The sequence below is a fragment of the Balaenoptera physalus genome, assembly GCF_965194825.1.
Source record: "Balaenoptera physalus genome assembly, chromosome: 16".
NCBI lineage: Eukaryota > Metazoa > Chordata > Mammalia > Artiodactyla > Balaenopteridae > Balaenoptera > Balaenoptera physalus.
This window is the reverse complement of record NC_138898.1, coordinates 69118327-69143111: the sequence shown is the minus strand read 5'-3', so window position 1 is coordinate 69143111 and position 24785 is coordinate 69118327. Positions and strand designations below refer to the sequence as shown.

The following is a 24785-nucleotide window of genomic DNA, read 5'->3' as shown; positions in this document are numbered from 1 at the left end:
TGGTACAGTCTCAAAAAGCTTAGCTATTCCTCATGGGAACACCTGGCAAACTCCTCCACCTCCCTCAAGTCCCCCCAAGGAGCACCTATCGCAGTGGGCACCGCTCCTCTGTGAAGCCCACTCCCCACCAAGCACACTTCCCATCAGTGTTAAAGAAACATTGTGGATACATACCATGAAGTTGTTAGGAGTACAGACCATGTGGGTTCAAATGCCAGAGCGACCAACTGCCAGCTGTCATGACTTGGTAGAGTGGCTTTCCCTCTGTGCACCTCAGTTTCCCCATCTGTAAACTGGGGATAGCTGCGGCAGCTCCCGCATAAAGTTAAGAGGAGTCAAGCACTCTGCTAGATGTATAGGAGTACGCAAGGCAGAGGAGGACAAGATGAAATGCTTGTGAAGGGTTGAGCATGGTGCCTGCGGAATTATAATCGCTCAACATGTGTTACATGCCATGTGCTACAAATGAAGTAGTATATCATACTTAGAAATGTATATGTATGCTAGATATTTACACAAAATATTTACACATATGTGTACTACATTTTTTGTTTATAACTTCCGCATTAATTTCCTCATTTACTCCCACAAGACAGCCCTGGAGGAAAGGCAGGGCAGAGATTTTATGCTATTTTTACTGATGAAAAGACAGAGGCAGCGGGAGATTATAAAAAGGCGGGTAAACTGGTGACTGGCAGCTGGAGGTAACTGGCAACTGGAGATGGCTTGGCATTTTAAAAAGAGAACCGGCGAAGGGCAATGTTCCACCTCATATCCCTCAGTGGAGACCCAGCCCCAGCTCTGTGGCCTTGGGGTGGGAGGACCGGTTTGGGGGAGGCCTCCAGGCCCAGAGCGTCCCAGCCAGGAGGGCAGGCAGGCTGGCGGGTGGACACGCCCGGGGGCGCACGCTCGCTGGCGCGGAGCTTCGAGCGGGCAGAGACGCAGGACGCTGGGAGCGACGCTGGGTGGCGCTGCTGGGCCGTCCCGCGCCAGACCTGTTGCGCCCAGGGCGCAAGTCCGGCAGGTCTTTAGGGTAAAAGGACGCACCGGTCTCTCCGCGCGCCCCTGCCACCCTGGCCGCTGTATCTCCCTCGGGGAGCCCAAGGCCCCACCTTAACTTGAGGCTTCCATTCGTTTGGCCTTTGCGTTCCTCACCGCAACAGTTCTAGGCGCGTCGGGGAGGGGGGCGGGAATAAAGTTTTTCCAACCTGGTCTGGGAGAGGGCTGTATGGGGAGGACTCTCCCAGCTCCAGACTACAAGGTGGGCTGGACCGCACGTGCCCCTTCGGCTTCACGGCCGCCTCGGAGGCCCTGCTCTTCGTAGGTGCCAGCCTCGGTGCCGACCGGATGGGCTGACCCGCGCACCGCCCCCTCCCACCCCGTTCCCCATCGCGGTCCCCTCCCCCGCCTCTGGCGCGCACGGGCCCCAGCGTCTCCGGCCCCGCCCGCGCCGGGGTCGCTGCAGTCTCCGTGGCTGCCCCGGGCTCCCTCCCCAGGCGCCCCGGCCTTTATCCAGCCTGGGGAGCGCCTCGGGGGGAGCGCGGGACAGCGAGGGAGGCCGAGGCGGAGGCCCTGGGCGCCCGAGCTCTCCCAACCTGGGAGGCGGCCCCGACTCCGGGAGCCGGAACGCAGGGGAAGGCAAGGACGGGGCGGCCGACGGAGGGGCGGGAGCCGCTCATCAGCCACGCCAGTCACGTCTGGGGCCACCCGGCTGCCTTTTTCTTTCTTTCCCCCTTTGCTTTCTCCCCTCTCTCCGGTTGGCGAGGGCAAAGTGGCCGTGGCGGCGCCATGCCCGGGCCGGAGTGAGTGCGCGCGGGCGAAAATGGCGTACATTCAGGTAGGGCTGAGGCCGGGGGGCCAGGTCCGCGGTGTGGGTGAGGGGTGCCGCGCCCCCTGCGACTGTGAGCGCGCGGGAGGGAGGGCACACGGCTGCGCTGCCACAAACTTGCCTGGAGAAAAAGGGTGTCTGAGCGCAGGCTACCTGTGCAGCAGTGGGGGGTGCGCCCCAGGAGAAGAGGCTGGGGACCCCCGCACCCCGGGACGAAGGGCCCTAAGCGGACTCTTCACGCGCGCCCTCGCCTCCTGGGGAAGGAATGGGGGTGGGGCGGACTTTTCTTCTCCCTTCCCCCACCCCCTCCCTCATGCACCCCTCCCCAGGGGAGGGGCCGCGGGCAGGGCGGCCCGGGGCGCGCCAGCCGCCCGGCCCGCCAGCTGCCGTTGCCTTGGTGACGGCTCCGGCTAATTGGCCGGCGGAGAGAGCCTGTTCCGGCCAGGAGGGACAAGGACGTCGTCTCTCCCGGGCACTGGGTGCTGAGCGGTGGGGGACACACCAGAGGCGCGCTGGTGGTGTTGAGGGGCAGCCGATTACTTTGGGCCATTGCATTGGGGTCTGGGAGTTGTGGACCCCCAAGAATCCTTAGGCTGAAATAATTTACAAGCACCTTTTTTAGGGGGGGTGGTGAGGAGGCGCTGCTTGACTGAAAGACCTTTCTTCTCAATACATGGGGGGGAAGTGGCAACGGGTCAGCGCCAAGGTCATGCAGTCAGACCCGCTGAGCTGCTTGCTTCTGGGGTTGGCTCCTCTCAGCCTGGCAGAGAAGCCTCCAGGCTCCCACAATCGGGGTGCATCTGGGCTCACTTCTCCCCTCGGCTACAGCTGGGGTTGCTGCCGGTCCCCTCGTCCCCCTTTGGCTCACGCATCCCCTCATCATGTCCTTAGACTTTTCCACCTGCCAGGAACTCTGCTCTGCCACCTAGGCCATAGCCTCCCCATCCCTCTCCTGGCTTAGATTCGCTCCATTGACTTCTCTTTTATGGAATCCCTAGGTCATCTTTTCAAGTTCAATGAAGGTCACATTTACTGTTCACCTACTGTGTGGATGTTGTCGGGAGGGGCGCTGTCCGACAGTTGCTCAACAGACACTTGGCTGATCACCTACTATGTATGGGCAGTGGGGACACAGCTGAGAAAGCAGCAGGTCCCTGCCCCTCAGAGTGCACAATGCAGTGAGAAAGGAACAACGTTAGAACCGGCTTCTGCGGGTCTTAATGACTGCCTTCAAGCACAGAGTAATTAAGTGACTTGCCCAAGGCCGTACAGGTGCTTAGGGGTCGTGGCGAGGCCTAAAAGGGGGGATGGTGGGGATCGGTGGGGGATTTGTTAAGCATCTGGTATGAGGATGGCCCGGTGATGTTGACTTTCCTCCTAGAACAAGGTGTTAAAACTTTTTCTGTAAAGGGCTAGATAGTAAAGACTTCTTTTTTCTTGGAGGGCTGCACAACTTCTTGAATCTGGCACTAAAAAGCCATAGACAGTAGTACGTTAACGGGCATGGCTATGTTTAAGTAAAAGTCTGGGGACACTGAAACTGAATTTCATATACTTTGTATGAGTCAAGAAGTATTCATCTTTAAGTTTCTTTTTCAACCAAATAAAAATATACAAACCATTCTTAGCTGGAGGGCCATAGAAAAACAGGCTGCAGGCTGGATTTGGTCTGCTAGCCATAGCTTGCACCCCCTGTTCTAGAATATCTGGGTTCTCCTCCTTCCTCCTTTTTTTTCTGGCTTGAGTCATTTCTCCTCCATTGGGTCAAACACATGAAACCGAGCCTCAAAGACTCGGCATGCCTGCGAGCCTCAGAGCATCTTCCCTCTCCTCTTTCTTCATCTTCCTTTGTTTCTCTTTGGCGCCCTGACAGTCACCTTGCACCTGGGCCTTGAGAAAGCTGTGTGGTTATACCTCATTGGGGCCCCTGAGGTGGCCTTGCCTCTGCTTATCATGGTTTTAGAAATGGGTCTCTGTTGATCACTACATACCCAAGAGACACTTCCCTGTGAGCCTGGCTTGTTGTGAAAAAGCATCACTTTATCCTTGCACTTTACCGTAAGCATCTTAAAGCACTTTCTCATGTAAGCCCCACGAGGGCATAGCTTTTTGCTGCATTGTTCACCTCACCGCTGTATTGGCCAGGACAGTCCCCGGTGCCTAGCAGGTTCCAACTGGACTTGACAAACCGTCTGGTTCTCATAAGCCACAGAAAGGGTTCAGATATTGTGCAGCTGGGCAGGACAAAGCATTTTCATAGTGTCCTAGCTTAGCCCTTCCACTAAAGAAAAGAGGTTGACTGAGGCTCAGAGTGCCCCCCGCCACCCCTACTTGCCCAAGTCACATGATTGGCCACTGGTGAGGCCAGGACTAGTGCTTCTTCACTCAGTTTCGTACCCTCCCCCTCACCCCCCTCCGTGTGATTAGTGCCCGAGACTTTGTTTCCCAAGCTGCAGTAAATCCCTTATCACTTCAAGGATTTTGAGTTTTTCATGAGCTGCGAACCACCTGTGCTGTTATTCACTTAATTTTTTTTCTATAAATGGGCTTGCACTTTAACTTTAAAAAATAGTATGAAAAGGAAACTTTATGTCATTACCATAATAGAAAACCAGGGTCATGTGATATAAAGAGCCGGCAACAGGAAAAATAAACACAATGAGAATAATGCCACATTCTTGGATTCTAGATGGGTAGGCTGTCTCCAAGGCTCTGAGCCTGGGGTCTGCTCTCTGCTTAAAAAGGAAGGCGGGGATGGGATTTGCAACTGTTAGAAAAATGTCACATACAATGGTACCAAATTAAGACTTTCTCCTCCTCGCAAGAGAATTGAAAAAGCCAGTTAACTTTCTCCCTCTTGACTCAAAGTTCTGAGTTCTGTGGGAGACTCCTCCTAACCTACCTGGTTTACTTGGCCCGTTTGGAAAGCCATTAAGACTCTCTCCCGGAAGAGGGTGGGGGGAGCCTGTGCCTTGGGAACCGGAGAGAAGAAACTGGGGTGGAGGTGGGGCTGAAGAAGGGAGGGAGCCCCTCCCTTCTTCCCGAGGACCAGACTCTGGCTTTCTTTTCTTTGGCTCCCTCTATTTGTGGGTGGTCATATGAAGCTCCCCACCATTGGAGCAGAATTGGAAGGTAGGGCCTCGGGGAGGGCGGGGGAGCCAAGTCACATCCACGCTGTGCCTGCCTGCATGTTAGCTAATCATGTCCTTTTGGGTTGGCTTCATGGCTATTTCTGTATAGGAAGGTTTGCTCCTCTCCTGAAGTGTGGCTGCATTGGATAGCATGACTATCTATCCACCCTCTCTGATTCATAACAGCATACGGTGCAAATCAAATCGAAATGCTAAAGTTTCCCATTTATTCGGTGTTGGTTAGCCAGGAGGCTACCAGCAACCCTGAAGGTAGCAACACCTTGTTAGGAGGTCAGCTCCCTTCCCAGGATGGTAAGTGGAAAGAAGCAGGGCTTTTTTTTTTTCTTTTGGGTTGCTGGAATATTGCTAAACTGGTCTTGTCTCTCTCTCTCTGTCGCCCCCCTCGCCCTCTGCGCCCCTTGGCTTCACGTGGATCTCTAAAAGGGCAGTTGGAACCTTTAAACGAGGTGAGTTAATTCGGTGATTTGTTTGGTCTGGCTTCTAATCAAGAAATGCTTGCTTGTCATTTTGGAGCCTTATGTGGGGCTGCGGGGATATTGAATATTAAACAGCAACCGGATGTTGATAACGGCACAGTTTCGATCCCCTTCTACGAAAGGGAGATCCCGGTGAAAAGACGCTAGTTGATGAGATAAGTTTTCCTTCCCACCCCCTACTTATTCCATTTGATTATCTCTGTTTACTTTCACGTCATGAGATTATTTTTTAAAAATATTTTTGCTTTGCTTTTAAGAAGACAAAGTAATATTCATTGTGTTTTGAGAACATATTGCATAGCCCTCACGATGTTGAATAAACCACCCACATGTCAAGAAAGACGTTCACATAAACTACAAAAGAAAATACCTGCAAATATTTTGCTCGCTATTAATGGCTCGGGCAGGTTGGTGTTTGCCATCTTTGTGCCTGCAGTTGGTAAATAGAAATGGAAAACATTTTGTTCTAAGTGATCAGTGGCGGAGACAGACCTCCTGAATGTCGTTATTTCTCATCAGGGATCGGCTGCTTGTAATTTTGGGTGTTTTTCCTCTTCTTCCTCCCCACCCTTTACACCTCCCCTCTGCCCCTCTCCACTGCCCACCTCCCCCAATGGCCTCAGGGTTTTCTTTCTAGAATCTCCGATCTGCTGCTCTGCAGATGGACTTGCCGGCACTGCTGTCAGAAGTGCTATGAATCCAGCTGTTGCCAGTCAAGTGAGGATGAAGTTGAAATTCTGGGACCTTTCCCTGCCCAGACTCCTCCCTGGCTGTAAGTAAAACTGCTCCGAACTTCCTGGAAAGCAATCTTAAGACCTTTCTTTTCTCTGTTTCTGCGAGGGGGTTTGAGGCACGGGAAGGAGGATTTGGGGTGTGAAAGGGGGAAAGGCTGAGTTTCCATCGACCTCTTAGTTGCTGATGGGATGTGCTCTGTGCCTCATTGCGTTTGGCAAGCTGGTGAGACCAGCTGGGGGTGGGGCTTCAGTTTAGCTGGTTTCACACAGGGCCTTCTGAGATATGAACTGTGTAATGCTAAGCATGTGGGCACTTTTAATCACGTTGAGTGTCATTCCAAGCAGAAAAAGAGATCTGTGAGCATCTATATTCTTCAAGGGATGTCCAAATTCTAAAGGTTTCAATCCAAGTCCATATGACAAACTGTCCTAGCACCTGGCCCGTGCCTGGCTCATACTAGATGCTCAATGAGTATTTGGTGTGGGTAGCATGAACAAACAAGTGCCTCTCTGCTGGTTTGAGCAGGAACTTCAGAAACAGGGAAGCAGAAAAGAACCTCCAGTCGCCATCGTGTCCTCCTTCGCTGTTTATGTTCTCTCTGGCATCTTTCGTTTTATTTCCAATTCGTTCTCCTCCCGCGCCTGCATACAACATCTCCATCTGCCAGTCGCTCAGATATTTTGGGAACGCAGTTTTGAAGCTTCTCAGCCACGTGTCTGGTCCACCTCTCTGTGGCTGGGAGAGGAATGTGGCCGGAGAGTCTGGGTTGAGTCTAGAGGGCCAGGGCATGGGAATCATCAAGTGCCACTTCTCATGATATGGAGGGGAGGCTCAGAGAGGTGGGAAGACAGTGTGAGGGCCCACAGCTGGAGCCTCAGTGGGGATCCAGTGCTGTCTCAGCTAAATCCTTGGGCTAAGATTCCAGAAGCTTCTGGCGCCCCATCTTTCCCTCCAAGTTGGGGGTCATGCCTCAGTCCTCTTATTTTCTTAGAAGCAAGTATCAAATATTTCCATAGCAAAATGGCTCTGTGTCAGGCTCTGTGAGTTCAAATCCTATTTCTCCTACTTTTTTCTAGTTCTGTTCCCTTGGGCAAGTTGCTTGATCTCTCTGTGCCTTGATTTCCCGTCTGTCAAATGGGGATGATAAAAAGAATAGTATTTATCTTATAGGGTGGTTGTGGCAATTGCATGAATTAGTGTATGGAAAAGTACCTAAGGATGCTTGATACCTTGTTGGTAATCATAGACGTAAGTGATTCTTTTTACCCTATTCTGGGTTTCCCCATCTGTAAAGTAGGAAAAGTAATAGAACTTACTTTATAGGGTCGCTGTTAAGAGTAATGAGATATGCACGTAACGTGCTGAGCACACAGTAGTAAGTATTCATCTCTATTATTATTAGGTATTGATAGAGATTCTTTAAACTGATAAAGGTAATGTTAAGGAACCTTCCATTACTCACAGGTTGTAGCCTGAATCCTGCAGGTGTGCATAGAGTTGAGATGTTTGGTGAAACCAGCTCATTAATCAAGAGATCATTCCCATTTTCCAGTGACAGAGGTTGGCTCAGCCCATCTGGTGTCTTTAAAGCCATGCTCAGAAGAATTCCAGCTCTGTTACGGCAGGGCTATCTTGTTAATTCCAAAAAATAGCTGTTGACCAACTGACTAACCTGCAGGCAGAAATTGAGTCCTGAAAGTACCAGTCATGCTATCGAAAAGTTAATCTCAGTTTCTTTGGTAGTTTTTTTCTAGAGGTTGCCCTACAAGGCTAGATAGAGTCCTGTTCCCTTGCTCAGGGGATTTAAACTCTAGTATAGGAGATACAGCAGGTATATAAGTTCAGTTTGTGTATTCACACCCTGCACACCCATATGACAGTCTTGCATAGAGCTTTGTTATGGAAAAATCCTGGGAGAATGACTGCAGGCATAGCTGGATCCAGGGGCTCAAATGATGTCATGGGCGTGCATGTACGTGCTCTCACTCTCTTTCTTTCTGTTTCTTCTGTTTTGGCCTCATTCTTAAGCTTAGTTTTTTCTCTGCCTCATTTTTAACAGCAACAAATGTATCAGGAAAGGCTCTCATTGCCCTGGCTCGGGTCGTGTGCCAATCACTTGATCCAGTCACTTTTGCTTGGAGGAAAAAGTGCTGGGATCATTCCTGGGTTTCTTGACTGTCCTGGAACCAGGGAAAGGGTTATTCCACCTGAAACACATGAACTAGTAAGCTAGTCGAACAGGGGTTGGCAAACTTTTCCGGTAAAGGGCTAGATAGTAAATATTTTAGCCTCATGGGCTTAGTTTCTGTTGCAGCTACTCACTTCTATCCTTGTAGTACAAAAGCAGCCATAGACAGTTCATTAGTGAATGGGCATAACTGCGCTCCAATAACACTTCTACAAAATCAGGCAGTGGATTTGGCCCTGTAGTTTGCAGACCTGGGTAATAAACAATTTGGGTGCCGTGACTGGATCCAGGGTGGACAAACGCCACGAATCGGGGGGATCATAGAAAACGAGCCTGCGAGCTCAGGTCGTGTAGGGTCTCAAATGCCAAATTAAGGAATTTGGATTTTCTTCTGAACCAGAGTAGACCCCTGATAGACATTGAAAATCACAGCCTGGTATCTGTTTGCCCCAGATGCTGAGTGTTACAGATGCACGGCCACTGAGTTGGAGGATAGTTTTGCTTTGCCCAGGCTGCTGACCCTTTGTACAAGCAGGGGATTTTTTCTGGGGTGGGACCCTCAGGGAAGACACTTGTTTTGGTTATGCCACAAGCAGAGAAGTGGGCTGGAACCTTCCAGCAGAGCCAACACACCACACAGCTTCAGGAGGTGCCCTTCACGTGGTGGTCATTATGAATGGGACCACCTAGAGTAGTGCAGTGTACAGTCTGAGCAGCTGTACATGACCTTCGTGCTTCCTAAGATGACCCAGGTCTTCCTTGAATCCTGGGCAGCACTGAGTACATTATTGACTGTCAATATCATGCAAAATATTAAGAGAAATCTGTAAAGGGGAGGTAGGTTAAATCCTTCAAAAAGAGAATTTACAGCTTGTGCTTTCCTCAGATTTATTTACCAAGCAGGCAGTTGCATGTTATCAAACAGGCAGGGAGTAGAAATGTCAAGTGTACAGGCTTTGTAGTGCTGTTCCTACTGTGGCATTTGAACCAAGAACCACAGAACATGCCTCTCTGTGGGGTGGCGTGTGGCAGATGAGCTGGCCCTTTGTGTGTGTGATTTTGGGGGGACACACCATTAATTGTCACATATGCTTCCATCATGTGGGTCCCCCAGCTTTCTTGGGCTGGGCTGGGCTGCTGAGGGTCAGAAAAATGGTACAATCCGACTGGCTCCTTTTGGGGCAGTGCCAGAAAGACACTCACTGAAGAGTGAATTAGGTTATTTCTTTGTCCAACAAGCATGTGTTGAGTACCTACTAAGTGCAGGGCTCTTACAGGCCTCCCAGGGGATGCCCAGCTCTGTAGCGTGGGTCATGTGATCCGGAGTCTGGTACTGCTGGATTCCACTGGGGTTCTGCCATTTCACAGTGGTGCAGGTCAATTCTCCATCCCTCCCTCCACCCTACTGGGGCCTCCATTTCCCTGTCTGTAAAGGGGGTGGGGGTGGTTCATAACGACTAACTCCTGTATTGTTTCAAGGATGAAATGATGGTTCATACAGAGCATTTAGCACAGTGCCTGGCACATAGTAGGTGCTCAGCACCTGGCACTTTTGATCATAGTAAGTACAGATCCCACTGTTAAGATCTGTACCCTGTTATGGGAGGAGTGACAAGGCATGCACTCAGATCAGAGTGACACAAGGTAAGTCAGGTAAGAACCACTGGAAAGGTGTATTCATTCACCCATTCACTGAAAAAAATAAATCAGAGCACCCAAGCGTGCCAGGTGCCGTGCTGGAGCAAGGAGGGCAGTGGTGAATAAGGCAGATACTGCCCCTGCCCGCGTGGAGCTATGGCTTAGTGTCAGACGCAGAAGATAAGCAGGCAGGCCACACTGAAGAAGAGTTATGTGCTGAGGTGGGAAAAAGAAGGTGCAGGGATAAGGACTGACGGGGGTGGGAGGAGGTGACGGGACAGGGTGGGGCCTCTCTGAGGAGGTGCTATTGCAGCTGAGATCTGAATGATGAGGAGGAACGAGACAGGTGATGAGGGCAGGAAGAGCATTCCAGGCGGAAGGAACAGAGGGCACGGAGGCTTGATGGTTGCAGAAGGGACAGGGGTGGGCTGGGCATACACCGCTACCGTGTCTGAGAGGACTCGACCAAGGCTTCAGGAAGCAATGGCATTTAAGCTGATCCCTGAAGACTGATGGGACTTCACAGGTGGAGGCAGCGGCCTCGGTGAGGTATGACAGCCGGGAAACAGGCCATGCAGGTGGAGGGGCCCCAGTGGCCGTCACATTTTGGTCCTGCCTTCCTTGGGAGATGCTGCTACTTTCATTTACGGGAGAGAGAGAAGAAGGATTGATCTAGCATGATCGCATCTCTGTGCTCTCCCCTGCTCCCTTCCACGCCCCACATTTCATCTGCTCCATTCTCCTTTTACAGACCAGGAGCTGGAGGCAAGGACTGGGCGTTTCGCCCCGTAACATGCCCGTTTGTCCTGGCTGGGACCCTAGCTTTGGAGGAACATCAGATCTGTCTCATGTCATGCACAGGCTGCATCTGCAGACCTTATAGAATTTGAAAGTTGCATTTTTCAAGACTAGTTTCGCCTCAGGTTTAAATGTCAAGTTGGGGGATGCTGTCTTGAAGGTATTGGTCTACGGCCGTGATGGCTGAGGGGCTTGCTATCGGCAGCATCAATCTCATGGCCACTTTGCAAGCTGTCTCCCCGCTCCTTCCCCCTCCCAGCGTCCTTAGTAGCTATGTGAGTATTGGGGGATCTTAAAGCCACCTCTGCTGTAATAACATCAATTAAAATGTATTGAGCACTTACCTGCAACATACCAACCACTGTTCTAAGCATTTTATATATGTTAACTCAGTGTTCACAGCAACTGGGTAAGGCAGGTACTATTATTAGTCCCATTTTACAGATGGGGAGACCGAGGCACAGAGAGAGGGAGGGACTTGCCTTGAGCTAGCTCTTAATTACTACCTTGTACCGCCGCCCCCCGAAGTGCTTTCCATTTTTTCAGCATTTCTCATCCTTATTGGGAGCACATTGAGTTGTGGCTGCTGCTAATTCGCAGCTGTTTCTACACATCAGTATGTTGTTCTTAAATCACTGATTCTCAGGGCCATTTTGTAGCCGCAGCCCTGCCATTCTAAGAAACTTTGAGTGACATTGTTATAGGATATTTTTTTTTTTTAATTTATTTTTGGCTGTGTTGGGTCTTCGTTTCTGCGTGAGGGCTTTCTCTCTAGTTGTGGCAAGCGGGGGCCACTCTTCATCGCGGTGCGCGGGCCTCTCACTATCGCGGCCTCTCTTGTTGCGGAGCACAGGCTCCAGACGCGCAGGCTCAGTAGTTGTGGCTCACGGGCCTAGTAGCTCCGCGGCATGTGGGATCTTCCCAGACCAGGGCTCGAACCCGTGTCCCCTGCATTGGCAGGCAGATTCTCAACCACTGCGCCACCAGGGAAGCCCTAGGATATTTTTTAAAGATGTTATAGACACAGTGACTGTTGAAATAGCGGGACACTTCTTACCAAAAGCCACTTGCAGAAGTTCTGATGCATATAAACAGCCACATTCTCCCTTCCAGACTGAAGATTGACAGGTCTTGTCTTGGTTTAGTCAAAGTGGCGCCCTCCGTGTGGCAATATCCTGAATAAGTTTACATACCCTCCCCCACCCCAGCCTCAGCTTTGAAATTATGCAAATTCTTGGCAGATTGTTCTAAATTGGGAAATATTCATTTATATCATTTCACATTTTGTGCAACAAGCAAGACGTTATTGAGAGTTAACGGCTATTGAGAGTTTATTTCAAATTTGCATTATTCCAAGTTGCATAAACTGGGTCTGAGAGAAGTTTCGTCATGGGTCTGTCTCCCACGGGACAGAGATGCCAGTCCCTGGGGATTCTCTGACAATCACTGAGACCTCCTCTCTCCTGCAGGTTGGCCAGCCGGAGCAGTGACAAGGACGGGGACTCTGTCCACACGGCCAGTGAAGTCCCGCTGACCCCACGGACCAACTCCCCAGATCGGAGATGCTCGTCCTCAGACACATCTAAGTCTACGTACAGCCTGACCCGGCGGATTTCAAGTAAGCCTCTCTGCCGTGACTGTCAGGGGTCTTGGCTCGAGCAAGCCTTGCTGCTCAGCTGCCACTCAGGGTCCATGAAGTACACCCCCGTTATCTGGGTCCCCAGGACAAATGGAGAAAGCTGGCATTCCCAGACACTCAGGAGTATCCCTGGGAAAGACGTGAAGGAAAGGGTCATCTCTGGGGAGGGGGTGAAGTGGTGTGACAGTCCAGGAGACAAGATGACAGAGAGATAATGGCAGTGTGACAAAGGAGGGCATCGCACCTGATTTCTTCCAAGTTCAGTAAGAAGCGATCATTTTGATTGATTTTTGTAGTACTGATCACAAGTTTCATTGAATTGGCTCAGTTGATGACATTGTCAGCATATATCATTTCGGACCCCGAAAGGCAAGCGTTAGTTACCATGTTACACAGCAGGGCTTGCAAATTCAAGTGACTTCAGGGGCCAAATGGATTGTGTCAGTGACTGAGTGCAGAGGGTTGGAGAGAGATAAATATCACCCTAATGCAGTGACAAATGGCAGCCGACTCTTGGCCTTGTACTAGGGCAGGGTGGGGATTGGGGCCAGTTAGGAAGCTAATGTCTCATTGAACGGGGGCAGCTACTACTCAGCTCTTGCCACGTGGGATTGTATTGCCTGATCTTTGGAAAGAGAAACTGGCAGTCTGGGTTTTTATATGAAACTTCCTTACTTTTAAACCCAAACAGAATGTACCTCTGGGTTGAATGTGGCCCTCAGGCCACTCAGTTTGTCCACTCTGATGTATAACCTGTGTGTTTGACCAGATGGCATGATTTGGGTGGGGAGGAGAAAGCCCAGAGACTCCCAATCTCCTGTCACTCCCCAAATGGACCTCCTCTGTCTTGTTTAACTGATGTCTGAAATTCACTGAACAGGGAAAAAGCTTAAATTCATGAAACTAATCCACTCAGTTGGAAATGATTGATGTCTGATCTTTCCCGGGAGTAGGTGGGGAAGAAGAAGGAAGTAAAGTTCAAGGGCTTGAAATAGTGAAATGGAGGGGATGTCGGGCTTCTGTAGCCTCAGTCTTTCCGTCTGTAGAATGAGAGGGCTGACCTGCCCCGCGCTGTGCCCTACAGCGACCACCACCCACATGCGGCTGAGCTGAGATGCCCCGCACCTGTTACGTACCCAGTGGATTTTGAAGCCAGTGTGAAAAAGAGAATTTATAGTGTCTCACTAAAATGTTTTTATATTGAGTGCATATTGAAATGATTATATTTTGGATATATTGGGTTAAGTAAAATATTAAAATTAATTTCACCTGTGTCTTTGTAGTTTTAAAAAATTGTGGCTACCAGAAAATTTTAAGTTACCTTTGTGGCTTGTACATCCGTATCTGACTTGCATTTATTTTCTCTTGGATGGCGCTAGTCTAGATGATGCCTAAATCTCGTGCCCAGTTCTATACAGAGATGACTGCATTTAGCACACATTTATCAGAGAGTGCAGCCACGCACCGGCAAAGGCTCGTGATTTTAGCCAGCAAGACAGGCTTTGGGCACTTAACAAGATGCCATGAAAAGACAAATACCGATCCTACTGATATGAGGCATCTCATAATCAAACTCCTAAGCCCTGAGAGTAGAATATGTACCAGGGGGAGCTGGGACCAGGCAGGCGTTGGTTTCACTTATGCCAGATGAGTAAGTTCTAGAGATTGACTGTCCAGCAGAGTGCATAAAATTAACAGTACTGTATGGAATACTTAAAAAAGAGGGTAGATCTTATGTCCTTACTGCACACATAAAGTTAAATAAATAAAGAAGGCAGGAGGAAACTTTTGAAGGTGATGGATACGTTTATGGTATAGATGGTGGTGACGGTTTCATGGGTGCATACTTATCTCCAAACTCATCAACTTGTGTATATTAAATATAGACAGGTTTTTGTATGTCAATCATGCCTCAATTAAGTGCTTTAAAAATGAAAAAAGAATGCCATGAGCTCATTGCTAGAATAGAGGGATGAGCAGAGATTGGAATGATGAACCTGGGAACAGTGAACTCTGCTGCTTGCCGGGGAGAGGTACCCCGTAAGTGACGAGGTGTGAATGTGATCCTTGAAGATGGGTCATAGCTACCATTTAGTGCCTCTTAACCACGTGCACGTTCTGTGCTGAGCCCTCTCCGTGCATTGCTCAGTGAATCTTCACCGCAGTCTTTGAGATGGGTGCTGTGATTGACTCCATGTTTCAGATGGGAAAACCGAGTGTGTAAAATGTGCCCGGAGTCACATGGCTCATTACTAGAGAGTCACACTCACTGGGAAGTAGCTGGGTTGGAATTTGACTCAGGCACTCTGGCCCCAGAGCCTATTCTGTGAAAGTGGAGGCAGTATAGGGTAATGGTTAGAGCCAGACTCTGGGGCCAGACAGGTGGGGCTTGACTCCTGACTCCTCCTCTTACTAGTTGTGTGACCTTTGGCGAGTGACTTAAAGTTTCCGTTTCCTCATCTGTAAAGTGGAGATAACAGTCACTGGCTAATACCTTGTGAAGATTAGATGACTGGATATACGCAGTGCAGTTAGGGCAGTGCCTGGCACTTAGCTGCCGTGATGATGGCGACGGGGATGGCTGTACCGCCAGGCTGCCTCCCATAGAGTAAATAAGAGGATTTCCAGGAGTGGAGAGCACCTGGCAAAGAGCATCATGAAGCAGAGCGAACAGTGTGAGAATCGGGAAATGTCATCAGTCTCACAGATCGGCCCAGGTCCGGTCCGGTACTTGGTGTGATGTTCATTGTTATTTCTGATGGGTGTGTAGGTCTAGATTCCAGACGACCCAGCTCCCCACTCATCGATATTAAACCCATCGAGTTCGGCGTTCTCAGCGCCAAGAAGGAGCCCATCCAGCCCTCGGTGCTCAGACGGACCTATACCCCGGATGACTATTTCAGAAAGTTCGAGCCCCGCCTGTACTCCCTCGGCTCCAACAGCGACGACGTGGACTTTCTGACGGACGCAGAGATCCTGTCCAAGTACCAGCTGGGCATGCTGCACTTTAGCACCCAGTACGACCTGCTGCACAACCACCTGACGGTGCGCGTGATCGAGGCCAGGGACCTGCCACCTCCCATCTCCCACGACGGCGCGCGCCAGGACATGGCGCACTCCAACCCCTACGTCAAGATCTGCCTCCTGCCGGACCAGAAGAACTCCAAGCAGACGGGGGTCAAACGCAAGACCCAGAAGCCCGTGTTCGAGGAGCGCTACACCTTCGAGATCCCCTTCCTGGAGGCGCAGAGGAGGACCCTGCTTCTGACTGTGCTGGACTTTGATAAGTTCTCACGCCACTGTGTCATCGGCAAGGTGGCCGTGCCTCTGTGCGAGGTCGACTTGGTGAAGGGCGGACACTGGTGGAAGGCGCTGATTCCCAGTTCTCAGGTAAGGGGTGGGTTGGCAGCGTCTCCTCTTGGGAGCTTTTTAAAAAATGATTATTTTTATCTCAGTATTTAACTTTTTTTTTTTTTTTTGCATTTTTAAAACCTTTGGTTTTTTAAATAATTTTTGACTCCCAAGAAGTTGCAAGAACAGTACAGAGAGTCCTGTGTATTCTTCATCCAGCTTCCCCGATGATAAATCTGATACGATCCGAGTGCATTAGCGATACCAGAAAACTGATGTTGGTAACTAAACTACAGACGCTATGCAATTGTTCACCAGTTTTCACGTGCACCTCCCTGTGTGTGTGTGTGTGTGTGTGTGTGTGTGTGTGTGTATGTGTGTGTGTGTGTAGTTCTGTGAAATTTTATCATGTGTATGGGTTCATGTAGCCACCACTGCCCTGGGAGCTCTTTGTCATTGATGCTGGTTTATTTACTAAGGAGAGTGATTGTCCAGGGTATGAAGCCATCAGTCATTTTGACTTTCAGAAATTGATTTGGGAAAAATAAAATGAAGACTGAAGAATGGGATGATAGATGGATGTTTTTCAGGCAAATTGTGAGATTAGCTTCCTTCCCTCTTCCAGCCCAGGGAAGAGCAATTGGCTGCTTGGGGAGCCACCCATGGACCAGGCTGTCTCACCGGGGGGGCTTTTAGGGTCCCTCCCTTGGGCATTCTGTGGGCTGGAGGACAGCAGTGCCCCCACTGGTGGTGGAAAGATATGAGGGGAGTGTATGGGAAGGAAAAAACCCCACCAGTTGGAGGCTGGTCTAGACCATCCACGCCGGGACAATGATCTTGGGTAATGCAGATGGGATTATTTTGCATCAGATACATCAAGGTGCTTCTGTAAATTTATTTATTTATTTATTTTTGGCTGTGTTGGGTCTTCATTGCTGTGCGCGGGCTTTCTCTAGTTGTGGCGAGCGGGGGCTTCTCTGCGTTGTGCTGTGTGGGCTTCTCATTGCAGTGGCTTCTCTTGTTGTGGAGCACAGGCTCTAGGTGCATGGGCTTCAGTAGTTGTGGCATGCGGACTCAGTAGTTGTGGCGCACGGGCTTATTTGCTCCACGGCATGTGGGATCTTCCCGGACCAGGGCGTGAACCCGTGTCCCCTGCATTGGCAGGTGGATTCTTAACCACTGTGCCACCAGGGAAGTCCCCAAGGTGCTTCTAAAGCTGAGCTCTGCTGGCCAGGGATTTGATGAGATAGCATCACATTTGGGGTGCAGGTGTTAAACATGAGGACTGGAGGGGCTATTCCACTGTGTGTGTGTGTGTGTGTGTGTGTGTGTGTGTGTGTGTATACACATCTTCAAAGCTATCACTCTCTTAGTTTGGATTCCCCAAGAAAAAGAAGACCCTGAGGCAGGGGAAGTCATTTAATAGGGAGGTGACACCAGAGGAAACACCAGGAGGGGGTGGGAAAGTCGCATGAAGGGTGCAGTTATTGAGCCGACCACCACTGTGGGTGACTGGAGCTGAAACCTGCTGGGGGAACTGGGAGCCAGTGTCAGACACACACCTAAGAGCCTTTCCACCTAAGGGGTGAGGGAGCCGGGGTCTTTGTACAGCACCTCCTATCAGCCACTGAATGAGGGCTGGGGTATGGGGAGGTTCATTTCCTGGTATTTCTGTCCTGTTACACTGGCAGGTACAGAGACTTTTGACATCCACAAATGCAAAAAAAAGTGCAGGAGCTGGCAGGCTGAAGTGGTCACGGTCAGGAGAAGGTGGGCACGATGTTGGCAATGTCTGCTATAATCCCAAATCCTCTTTCCCGTCACACGATCAGGATATATTTAGTGCTTTCTGTGTATCCTCCTCGATATTTGATATCACTCGGTTTTCAACTGGCAAGAAAATTATGTTGAAAGAGGGAGACCCACCTGACAAAATAAATTCCAAATTGCCAGCTCCACTCTTCACGTCAGTGGAAGGCCCTGGAGGTAGAGAATCTGGACATCCCCATACCTTGGCTCTTTTAGGTCTTGGCTGAAAGGTTACCTTGCCTGAAGTGGAAAGTCTTCCTGGCCCATCTGCCCTGGTTTGGTTTTTCTGAAAGCTGAGGCCAAGGCAGGGGCCTGGGTGCAGATCGTTAATTTAGGAGGTAATCCCAAGAAGCAGGAGTGAGGGCTAAGGAGGAGACAGGGAAGGAGGGAATGTCAAAGTCAGTGGTGGTTCTGAAGGTTGCCATTCTGGCACTGGGATGGGCGTGGACCCCGTCCTAGCACACTGGCCAGGTGGGCTCCCGAAACCTCACAGAAGGGCTGGGGCAGAAAAGAGAAGGAGCCCAGGTGTGCTGGGGTGCCCCAGGTGTGCTGTCTCTGCCTGAGCTGAGACCTCGCCCAGACAGGACCATGGGATCATTTGTATCAGATGCCCGGGCACTACCTGTCCCCTTCTCCTGCTTTATTTTTCTCTATGGCACTTGTCATCATCCAGTAGACCGTACATTTTATGGTCTGTCTCCCCTGCTAGTATGTGAACCCTGTGAGGGCAGTGACTTTGGTCTGTGTGTTCACCGCTCCCTCCCCTGCTCCTGGAACAGTGCCTGGCAGGTGGTGGTGCTCAGTAATATTTATTGAATGAGTGGAGGATGGAGGAAAGAAGGATCCCCAAAGTAAAGTTCCTTCTTCCCTCCCTCCCCGCTTCCTCCCTTCCTTCTTCTTTCTCATGTAAAGAAAGGCTCATGGAAACTGAGGGAAGAATGGACTCATATCTGCCATCTCAAGCTTGCTCTGGAATTTATACTCTTTGAGTGGGAAGGTCAGCTGTCTGCAGTTGGGGTCCCGAGAAGCAGAGCTTGAGATAGGATTTCAGTGTGGATTAGTTTCCTTAGGGCTGCTGTGACAAAGCACCACAAATTGGTGGCTTAAAACTACAGAAATTTATTGTCTCAGAGTGTGGAGGCTTTAAGTCCAAGATCAAGGTGCTGGCAGAGCCGTGCTTCCTCTGAAACCTAGAGGGCATCCTTCCTTGCCTATTTCTAGCTTCTGGTTGTTGGCAGTCTTGGCTTATAGCTGCATCAGTCTCATCTCTGCCTCCCCCTCACATAGCCTGCCTTCTCTCTGTGTGTGTCTGTGTCTTTTCTTGTAAGAACATCAGTCATGCTGGATTAGAGGCCCACCCTATTCCAGGATGACCTCATCTTCAATAATCACATCTGGAACGACCCTATTTCCAAATAAGGTCACATTCTGAGGTACTGGGGGCTAGGAGGTCAACACACCTTTGGGGGATACAATTCAACCCAAAATGGGACCCAAGAGAAAACCCTTCAGGGGTGGGTGTGAAGTGGTCTAGATGAAGGGTGACAGCCAAGCAAGGCTGAACCTCAGCCTGGTGTGTGGTGGGGAGGGGACTCTGGGTCCTGGATCTCATTGCAGCATTTCCTCCTTCAGACAAGGGAGCCGGCCAGCCCACATTGTCACTCATTGGCGGGGACCGTACTGGGAAATCCGATTTTCAGCCGGGCAGCCCTGGGCCTCCCTAAAGCCTCTATACTGTGGAACAGTGGTTCTGAACAGGGACAGTTCTGGTCCCAGGACATTTGTCAGTGCTGGGAGACGTTTTGGGTTTGGTGGATGGGAGACTGCTGCTGGCCTCTGGTGGGTAGAGACTAGAGATGCTGGTAAACATCCCGCAACGCACAGGACAGACCCTACAACACAGAATGATCTGGCCTAAGATGTCCGTAGTGCTGAGGGTGAGAAAGCCTGCTGTGGGGTGAAGGGGAGGATGGAGGTTGGGGGGACAGAGCAGGGTCTGCCATGACAGGCAAGACGGGAGCTGGGCTGTTCCCTGTTGGGGAAGGAGGGTTTTCCAGGGAGAGACAGTTGTCAAGGGTCGGGTTTGGGCCAAGGGGAAGGTGATGTGAGGGGCAGATCTCCATGTAGCTGCTTTGGTTTTCATTCCAAGTGTGAAAAAGGAGATACCAGTTTTGAACAAAAATCCACATCAAGCAAAATAGGCCTGCATTGGAGACAGAAAACGAAATCCTCACACAGTACGCCCAGGCCGTTAGGTTGGCCATCACCGCTGATTTCCGTTGGAGGCAGGCGTCTGCCTTCACCAGAGCCCTCCGAAGATGCAGTTGCGTGGGCGGGGGGTGGAAGCAGTTTCTCGTTTTCAGCCTGACTTCGCGGTATATGGGTCAGAGCAACTCTGAAGGTTTATTAGTTCTACGGTCTCTGCCGTGGAGACCCTGTGGGGACCTATAGGTTGCTGGCTTGTAGGGCCAGCATATAGGCATCTTCTGGCTCACGGCAGAATGTCCCAGTTGTTTTGTGCCTTTGAACATTGTGTCTTTGATCTTGACATTCAGGAAATTAGCAGCTAATGGATCTACTGCAGATTTTTTGGTCACATTGAGAACGCTGGGCCAAAAGATAATGGAAATGAAGACATAGAAATAACGAAGTGTGTGATGTGATTGATGTGGTATGAAGTTATAGTGGCCGCTGAGAGAAATTCTCTCATCCAGGTGGATTGAAGTGAATTGATACTTTGGCCATTTAGAGGTGAAATCCATGTAGTCTCAACTCTTTTTAAAAAAATTATTAATAATTGTGACAAAACACACATCACATAAAATTCACCATCTTTCAGTGGTATTGAGTACATACCCACACGTCATCACCCCCCACCCATATCCAGAACTCTTTTCATCTTGCAAGAAATGAAACTCTGTCCCCATTAAACAGTAGCTCCCCACACCCCACTGGCCCCAGCCCCTGGCAACCACCACTCTACTTTCTGTTTGACTACTTTGGATACCTCATATAAGTGGAATGACACAATATTTGTCTCTTTGTGGCTGGTTTATTTCACTTAGCATAATGTCCTCAAGGTTCATCCATGTTGTAGCATGTGGCAGGATTTCCTTCCTTTTGAAGGCTGTGTAATATTCCATTGTGTGGATAGACCACATTTTGTTTGTTTTTTTCATGCGTCCATTGATGGATGCTTGGTTGCTTCCACGTTTAGGTTATTGTGAATGATGCTGCTGTGAACATGGGTGTGCAGTTATTTCTTCAGCCTTTTTTTGAGCCAGAAAAATATTCAGGATGAAGGACGTTCATTTTCTCCTGAGATCCTGTGATTTGGGGAAGGAAGGGGGAGGGAGGTGGAAAGAGCAGAGGTCCCGTGGGCATGCCAGAACCTCACAGAGCATTAGGAAGAACGAGAGTTCTTGTTCCAGCCCTTTCACTAGTTCCCTTGTGACTGGAGTCATGTAACCTCGTAGGTCTTGGTTTGCTCGTGTCAAGTGGAGACATGGTACCTGCTGCCCGCTCCCTTGCAGTGCATCTCTAGGGCTATAAACTCTTCTCAGGAGAAAGTAGCTTCTGGCTGTGAAAGTCCCTCGAATTGAGGAAAATTATAAATATACTGTACATTATAAATATACAATAAAAATATTGTACATATATAAACCAGCCATTTATTTAGTCAATGAATACTTGCTAGGTGATTGTCATGTTCTAGGGGCTGGGGCTACTAATTTCTCTCTGAGTTTCCTGAGTGTCTACCATGAGCCAAGCAATGTTCTACATGTGCTCACTTGTCTGTCTTCACAAGGGCCCGTTTTACAAAGTGGGGAAACTGGGCAGAGAGAAGTTAAGTAATCTTTCTGTGCTGAGTGGTAGAACTGAGGCTCTTTGGCTTAAAAAGTGATGTACCATAACCAGGACATTAGACTGGTTCTCTACAGCAAGCAAAACAGAGCCCCTGCCCTCCTGGAGCTTACATTCTAGTGGACGGAGATACTCAGTGAATGAATTAACACATCATGCCTGTTGGCATTGTCTCTGCCAGGAGGAGAAATAAAGCAGGATAAGGGGCTGGAGAGGGGTGGCTGAGTGGTGAGAGTGGGGAAGCTGTTCTAGGTGGGTGAGGAGATGGCATTTACGTAGAGAGCTGGAAGGGTTGAGGGAGTGAGCCTGGAGGATGTCCAGGGGAAGAGCATTCCTAACAGTGAGTACAGGATGTGCAAAGGCCCTGAGGCAGAGTGTGTTGAAGGCTGGTGGAGAGTGAGTGAGGGGAGAGCAGCAGGAGTTGAGGTTGAACTGGCTTAAAAGGCCCCATCACATTGATCTTGTAGGCTGAGGTAAAGACTTGGATTTTATTCCTAGGGGTGACGGGAAGCCTTGGAGTATTTTGAGAAGGAGGGGTGACCCAGCCAGGCTGCCTGGAGAGAACTGTTCCTGGGGGACCCACAAGTACATATTTCCAAAATACATAAAGATCTCCAACTAACATAACACTGTAAAGCAACTATACCCCAATTAAAAAATGAAAGAAAAAAAAAACCTCCAATGACTCAAAAATAAAAGACAAAATCCAATTTTTAAATGGGCAACAATTTTGAACAGATGTTTCACAGAAGAAGACTCATGCAAATGGTCTAAAAGCACATAGAAAAGTGCTCAACTTCATTATCCATCAGAGAAATGCAGGTTGAAACCTTAGTGAGATACCACTACAACCCACTTAACCAGAATGTCTAAAATCACAAAGACTGACAACATTCAATGTTGCTGAGGATGTGGAGCCACTGGAACTCTCAGGCAGTGCTGTGGGTATATCATATGATGTAACCACTTAGGAAGAAATTCTAGTGGCTTCTTGTAAAACTAAACAGATATCTACCCCACGATCCAGCAGTGCCACTCCAAAGAGAAATGAAAACGTTATGTCCACACAAAAACTTGTACATGCATATTCAAAGAAGCTCTACATGTAATAGCCCCAAACTAGAAATTGCCCAGGTGTCCATCAACAGGATAAAGGATAACAAACTATGGTATATTCATATAATGGAATGTTATTCATCAATGGGAAGGAAAAAGGACCAATACAGCATGGATGAATGTCACAAACATTATGCTAAGTAGAACATCCTGCTGACAACCATTATGAGAAATAGAAGTCAGACCCAAGAGAGCCCATATAGATGATTGCATATATATAAAGTTCAAGAAACAACAAAACTAAACTATGGTGAAAAATCAAAACAGTGGTTGTGACTGGGGAAGAGGATTGACTGGAAAGGGGCCAAACGGAAGTTTCTAGACTAATAGTGATAGGGCGTTGGATACACAGGTGTATGCATTTGTCAAACTCATCACTTAAGGTTTGCACATTTCATTGCATATAAATTTTATCTGAAAAATAAAAGAGCCATAAACATCAAATTCTGGTTAATGATATGCCTGCTGAAGTGTTCAGGTCACTCGTGCCTGCAACTTACTTTAAAATGCACTCAGAAAAAGATTGATAGATATGCGATAAAGCAAATATAGCATATTTTCAAAATATTAGTTGCAGAATTAATAACTGTTCATTGTACGAGCTCAGTGATGTATTTAAAGGGGTTCAGTGTACAATTATTTCAGCTTCTCCGTATTTGTTAGCTTTCATAAGAAAATGTTGGGGAACACCAGTTAGGAGTAATATGCTGCGGGCTTCCAGGTGGGAGGTGGTGCTGGCCGGACCCGGGTGTGAGGGGGAGTTGACAAGTGGCCAGCTTGGGAGACAGTTTGAAGGCTGAGTCTTTGATCCCCAGAGCCAGCCCTTAGCCTTTACACTCCAGCTTCAGGGGTGCTGTAGATGAGGGCTCTCAAACAGAGGGGGGGTTCATCAAACAGGGAATGCTGCTGTTGTCTTACTTCCCGAGCATCAGAATCAGCCAGGAGCTGTGCCTGTGGGGTTCCCAGACCTCAGCCTCCTGGATTCCGATTTCTTAAGTCTTGGGTGAACCTGCACTTGAGTGAATGTGCTGGGAGAGTCTGACGTAAGTGAACTGCGGACCTCATTCTGGGAAGCACTTGGGTGGCCAGTGGAATGTTGAAGGGGCTTGGCTGTTGCAGCTGGACAGACAGGTCTGAGATGTGGTCTCGCTGGTCGGCTGCTGTGTTGGTTTAACGAGCTGGCCTGGCTGCCTGCAAGCCCGATATAGGCTGCCATCAGGATGGTATTTTATGGAGCCATCTGGGAAAGGAGCAGGCTCCGGGTAGCGTGCTCTTAGATGTTCTTGGGGGATAATTCTGAGTCATGTGGGGTGTAATATCTTCTATTACAAAGCCACATTGCCTGCTGAGGAACAATGTTTGATTTGAGCCCAGAAAAAGAAAATGTGCTTAGTCAAAAGTGGTATTTGCACATCTGGCCGCTGGATATTTATGTTGCTGAAAACTGCTTTAATGTGAGATTTGCTTTGTCCAAAGGAACGCCTTTTAGACCTTCAGTGCCTATAATTCAGGGCCCTGTGGCTTAGGAAGTGAAGTCTGTGTGTGTTGCCTTTGCTGCATAAGAGTCAGAGGTGGAGGCAATAAGCGTGTTCTGGTTCTCACCACGTACCAGACCCTGGGCTCGGTGTAATACTTAACGATTCCCCACCAGATGGATGGCACTGGCACCTGCATTTTATAGATGGGGACCCTGAGCCTCAGGATGGTTAAGAAACTTACCCAAAATTGCACAGCTGGAGTAGGGACTTGATCCTGAGACTGACTGCAAGCCCATATCCATAACCGCTATGAAATAATCTATTTAGGAGGAAGTCCTGGCTGAGGACTTTGTAAATTGACTTACCCCGTGTAACTTGGATGTGATAAGACTGTATTTCTCGTAAGTATACCCAGATTTTTATATCAGTGTGTATCTTGCTTCTTTCCACCTTTGGAACCATTCAAAGGAATTCTGTGTTTGCTTGGAGCCCCTTAGGAGAGCCTTCAGAGTCTGAGGGGTGAGCTGGTGGCCTTCTTCAGGAGCACCAAACTGATTGGATCTTTGGAAGAGGCCAAAGGACAGTCTGATTTGGTAACCAAGTTGAGTGTCAGTGTCGGGACTGCTGTTTTGATTGAGCAATAGAAGAAAAATTGCATGACTCTGAAGTAAGAGATTTACTTTCTTAGGTGGCTCCCAAAATGTTGGTTACAG

At 49.2% G+C, this 24785-nt stretch overlaps 1 protein-coding gene across 3 annotated transcripts in view; it reads left to right on the top strand.

Moving 5' to 3' along the window:
- The first annotated feature begins 1213 nt into the window (after positions 1-1213).
- SYT17 (synaptotagmin 17) overlaps positions 1214-24785 on the top strand; it is an 83471-nt gene continuing 59899 nt past the window's right edge. The window contains exons 1-5 of one of the 3 annotated variants that reach the window (XM_082432555.1): positions 1214-1261; positions 5409-5426; positions 6080-6228; positions 12285-12433; positions 15225-15844. In XM_082432555.1, coding sequence (XP_082288681.1) covers positions 1229-1261; positions 5409-5426; positions 6080-6228; positions 12285-12433; positions 15225-15844 — 969 coding nt within the window. In that variant the 5' untranslated portion in view covers positions 1214-1228. Of the gene's footprint in view, positions 1262-1686; positions 1838-3147; positions 5272-5403; positions 5427-6079; positions 6229-12284; positions 12434-15224; positions 15845-24785 lie in introns of those variants that run through there. The other 2 variants (XM_082432556.1, XM_082432557.1) reach the window with 2 other exon arrangements.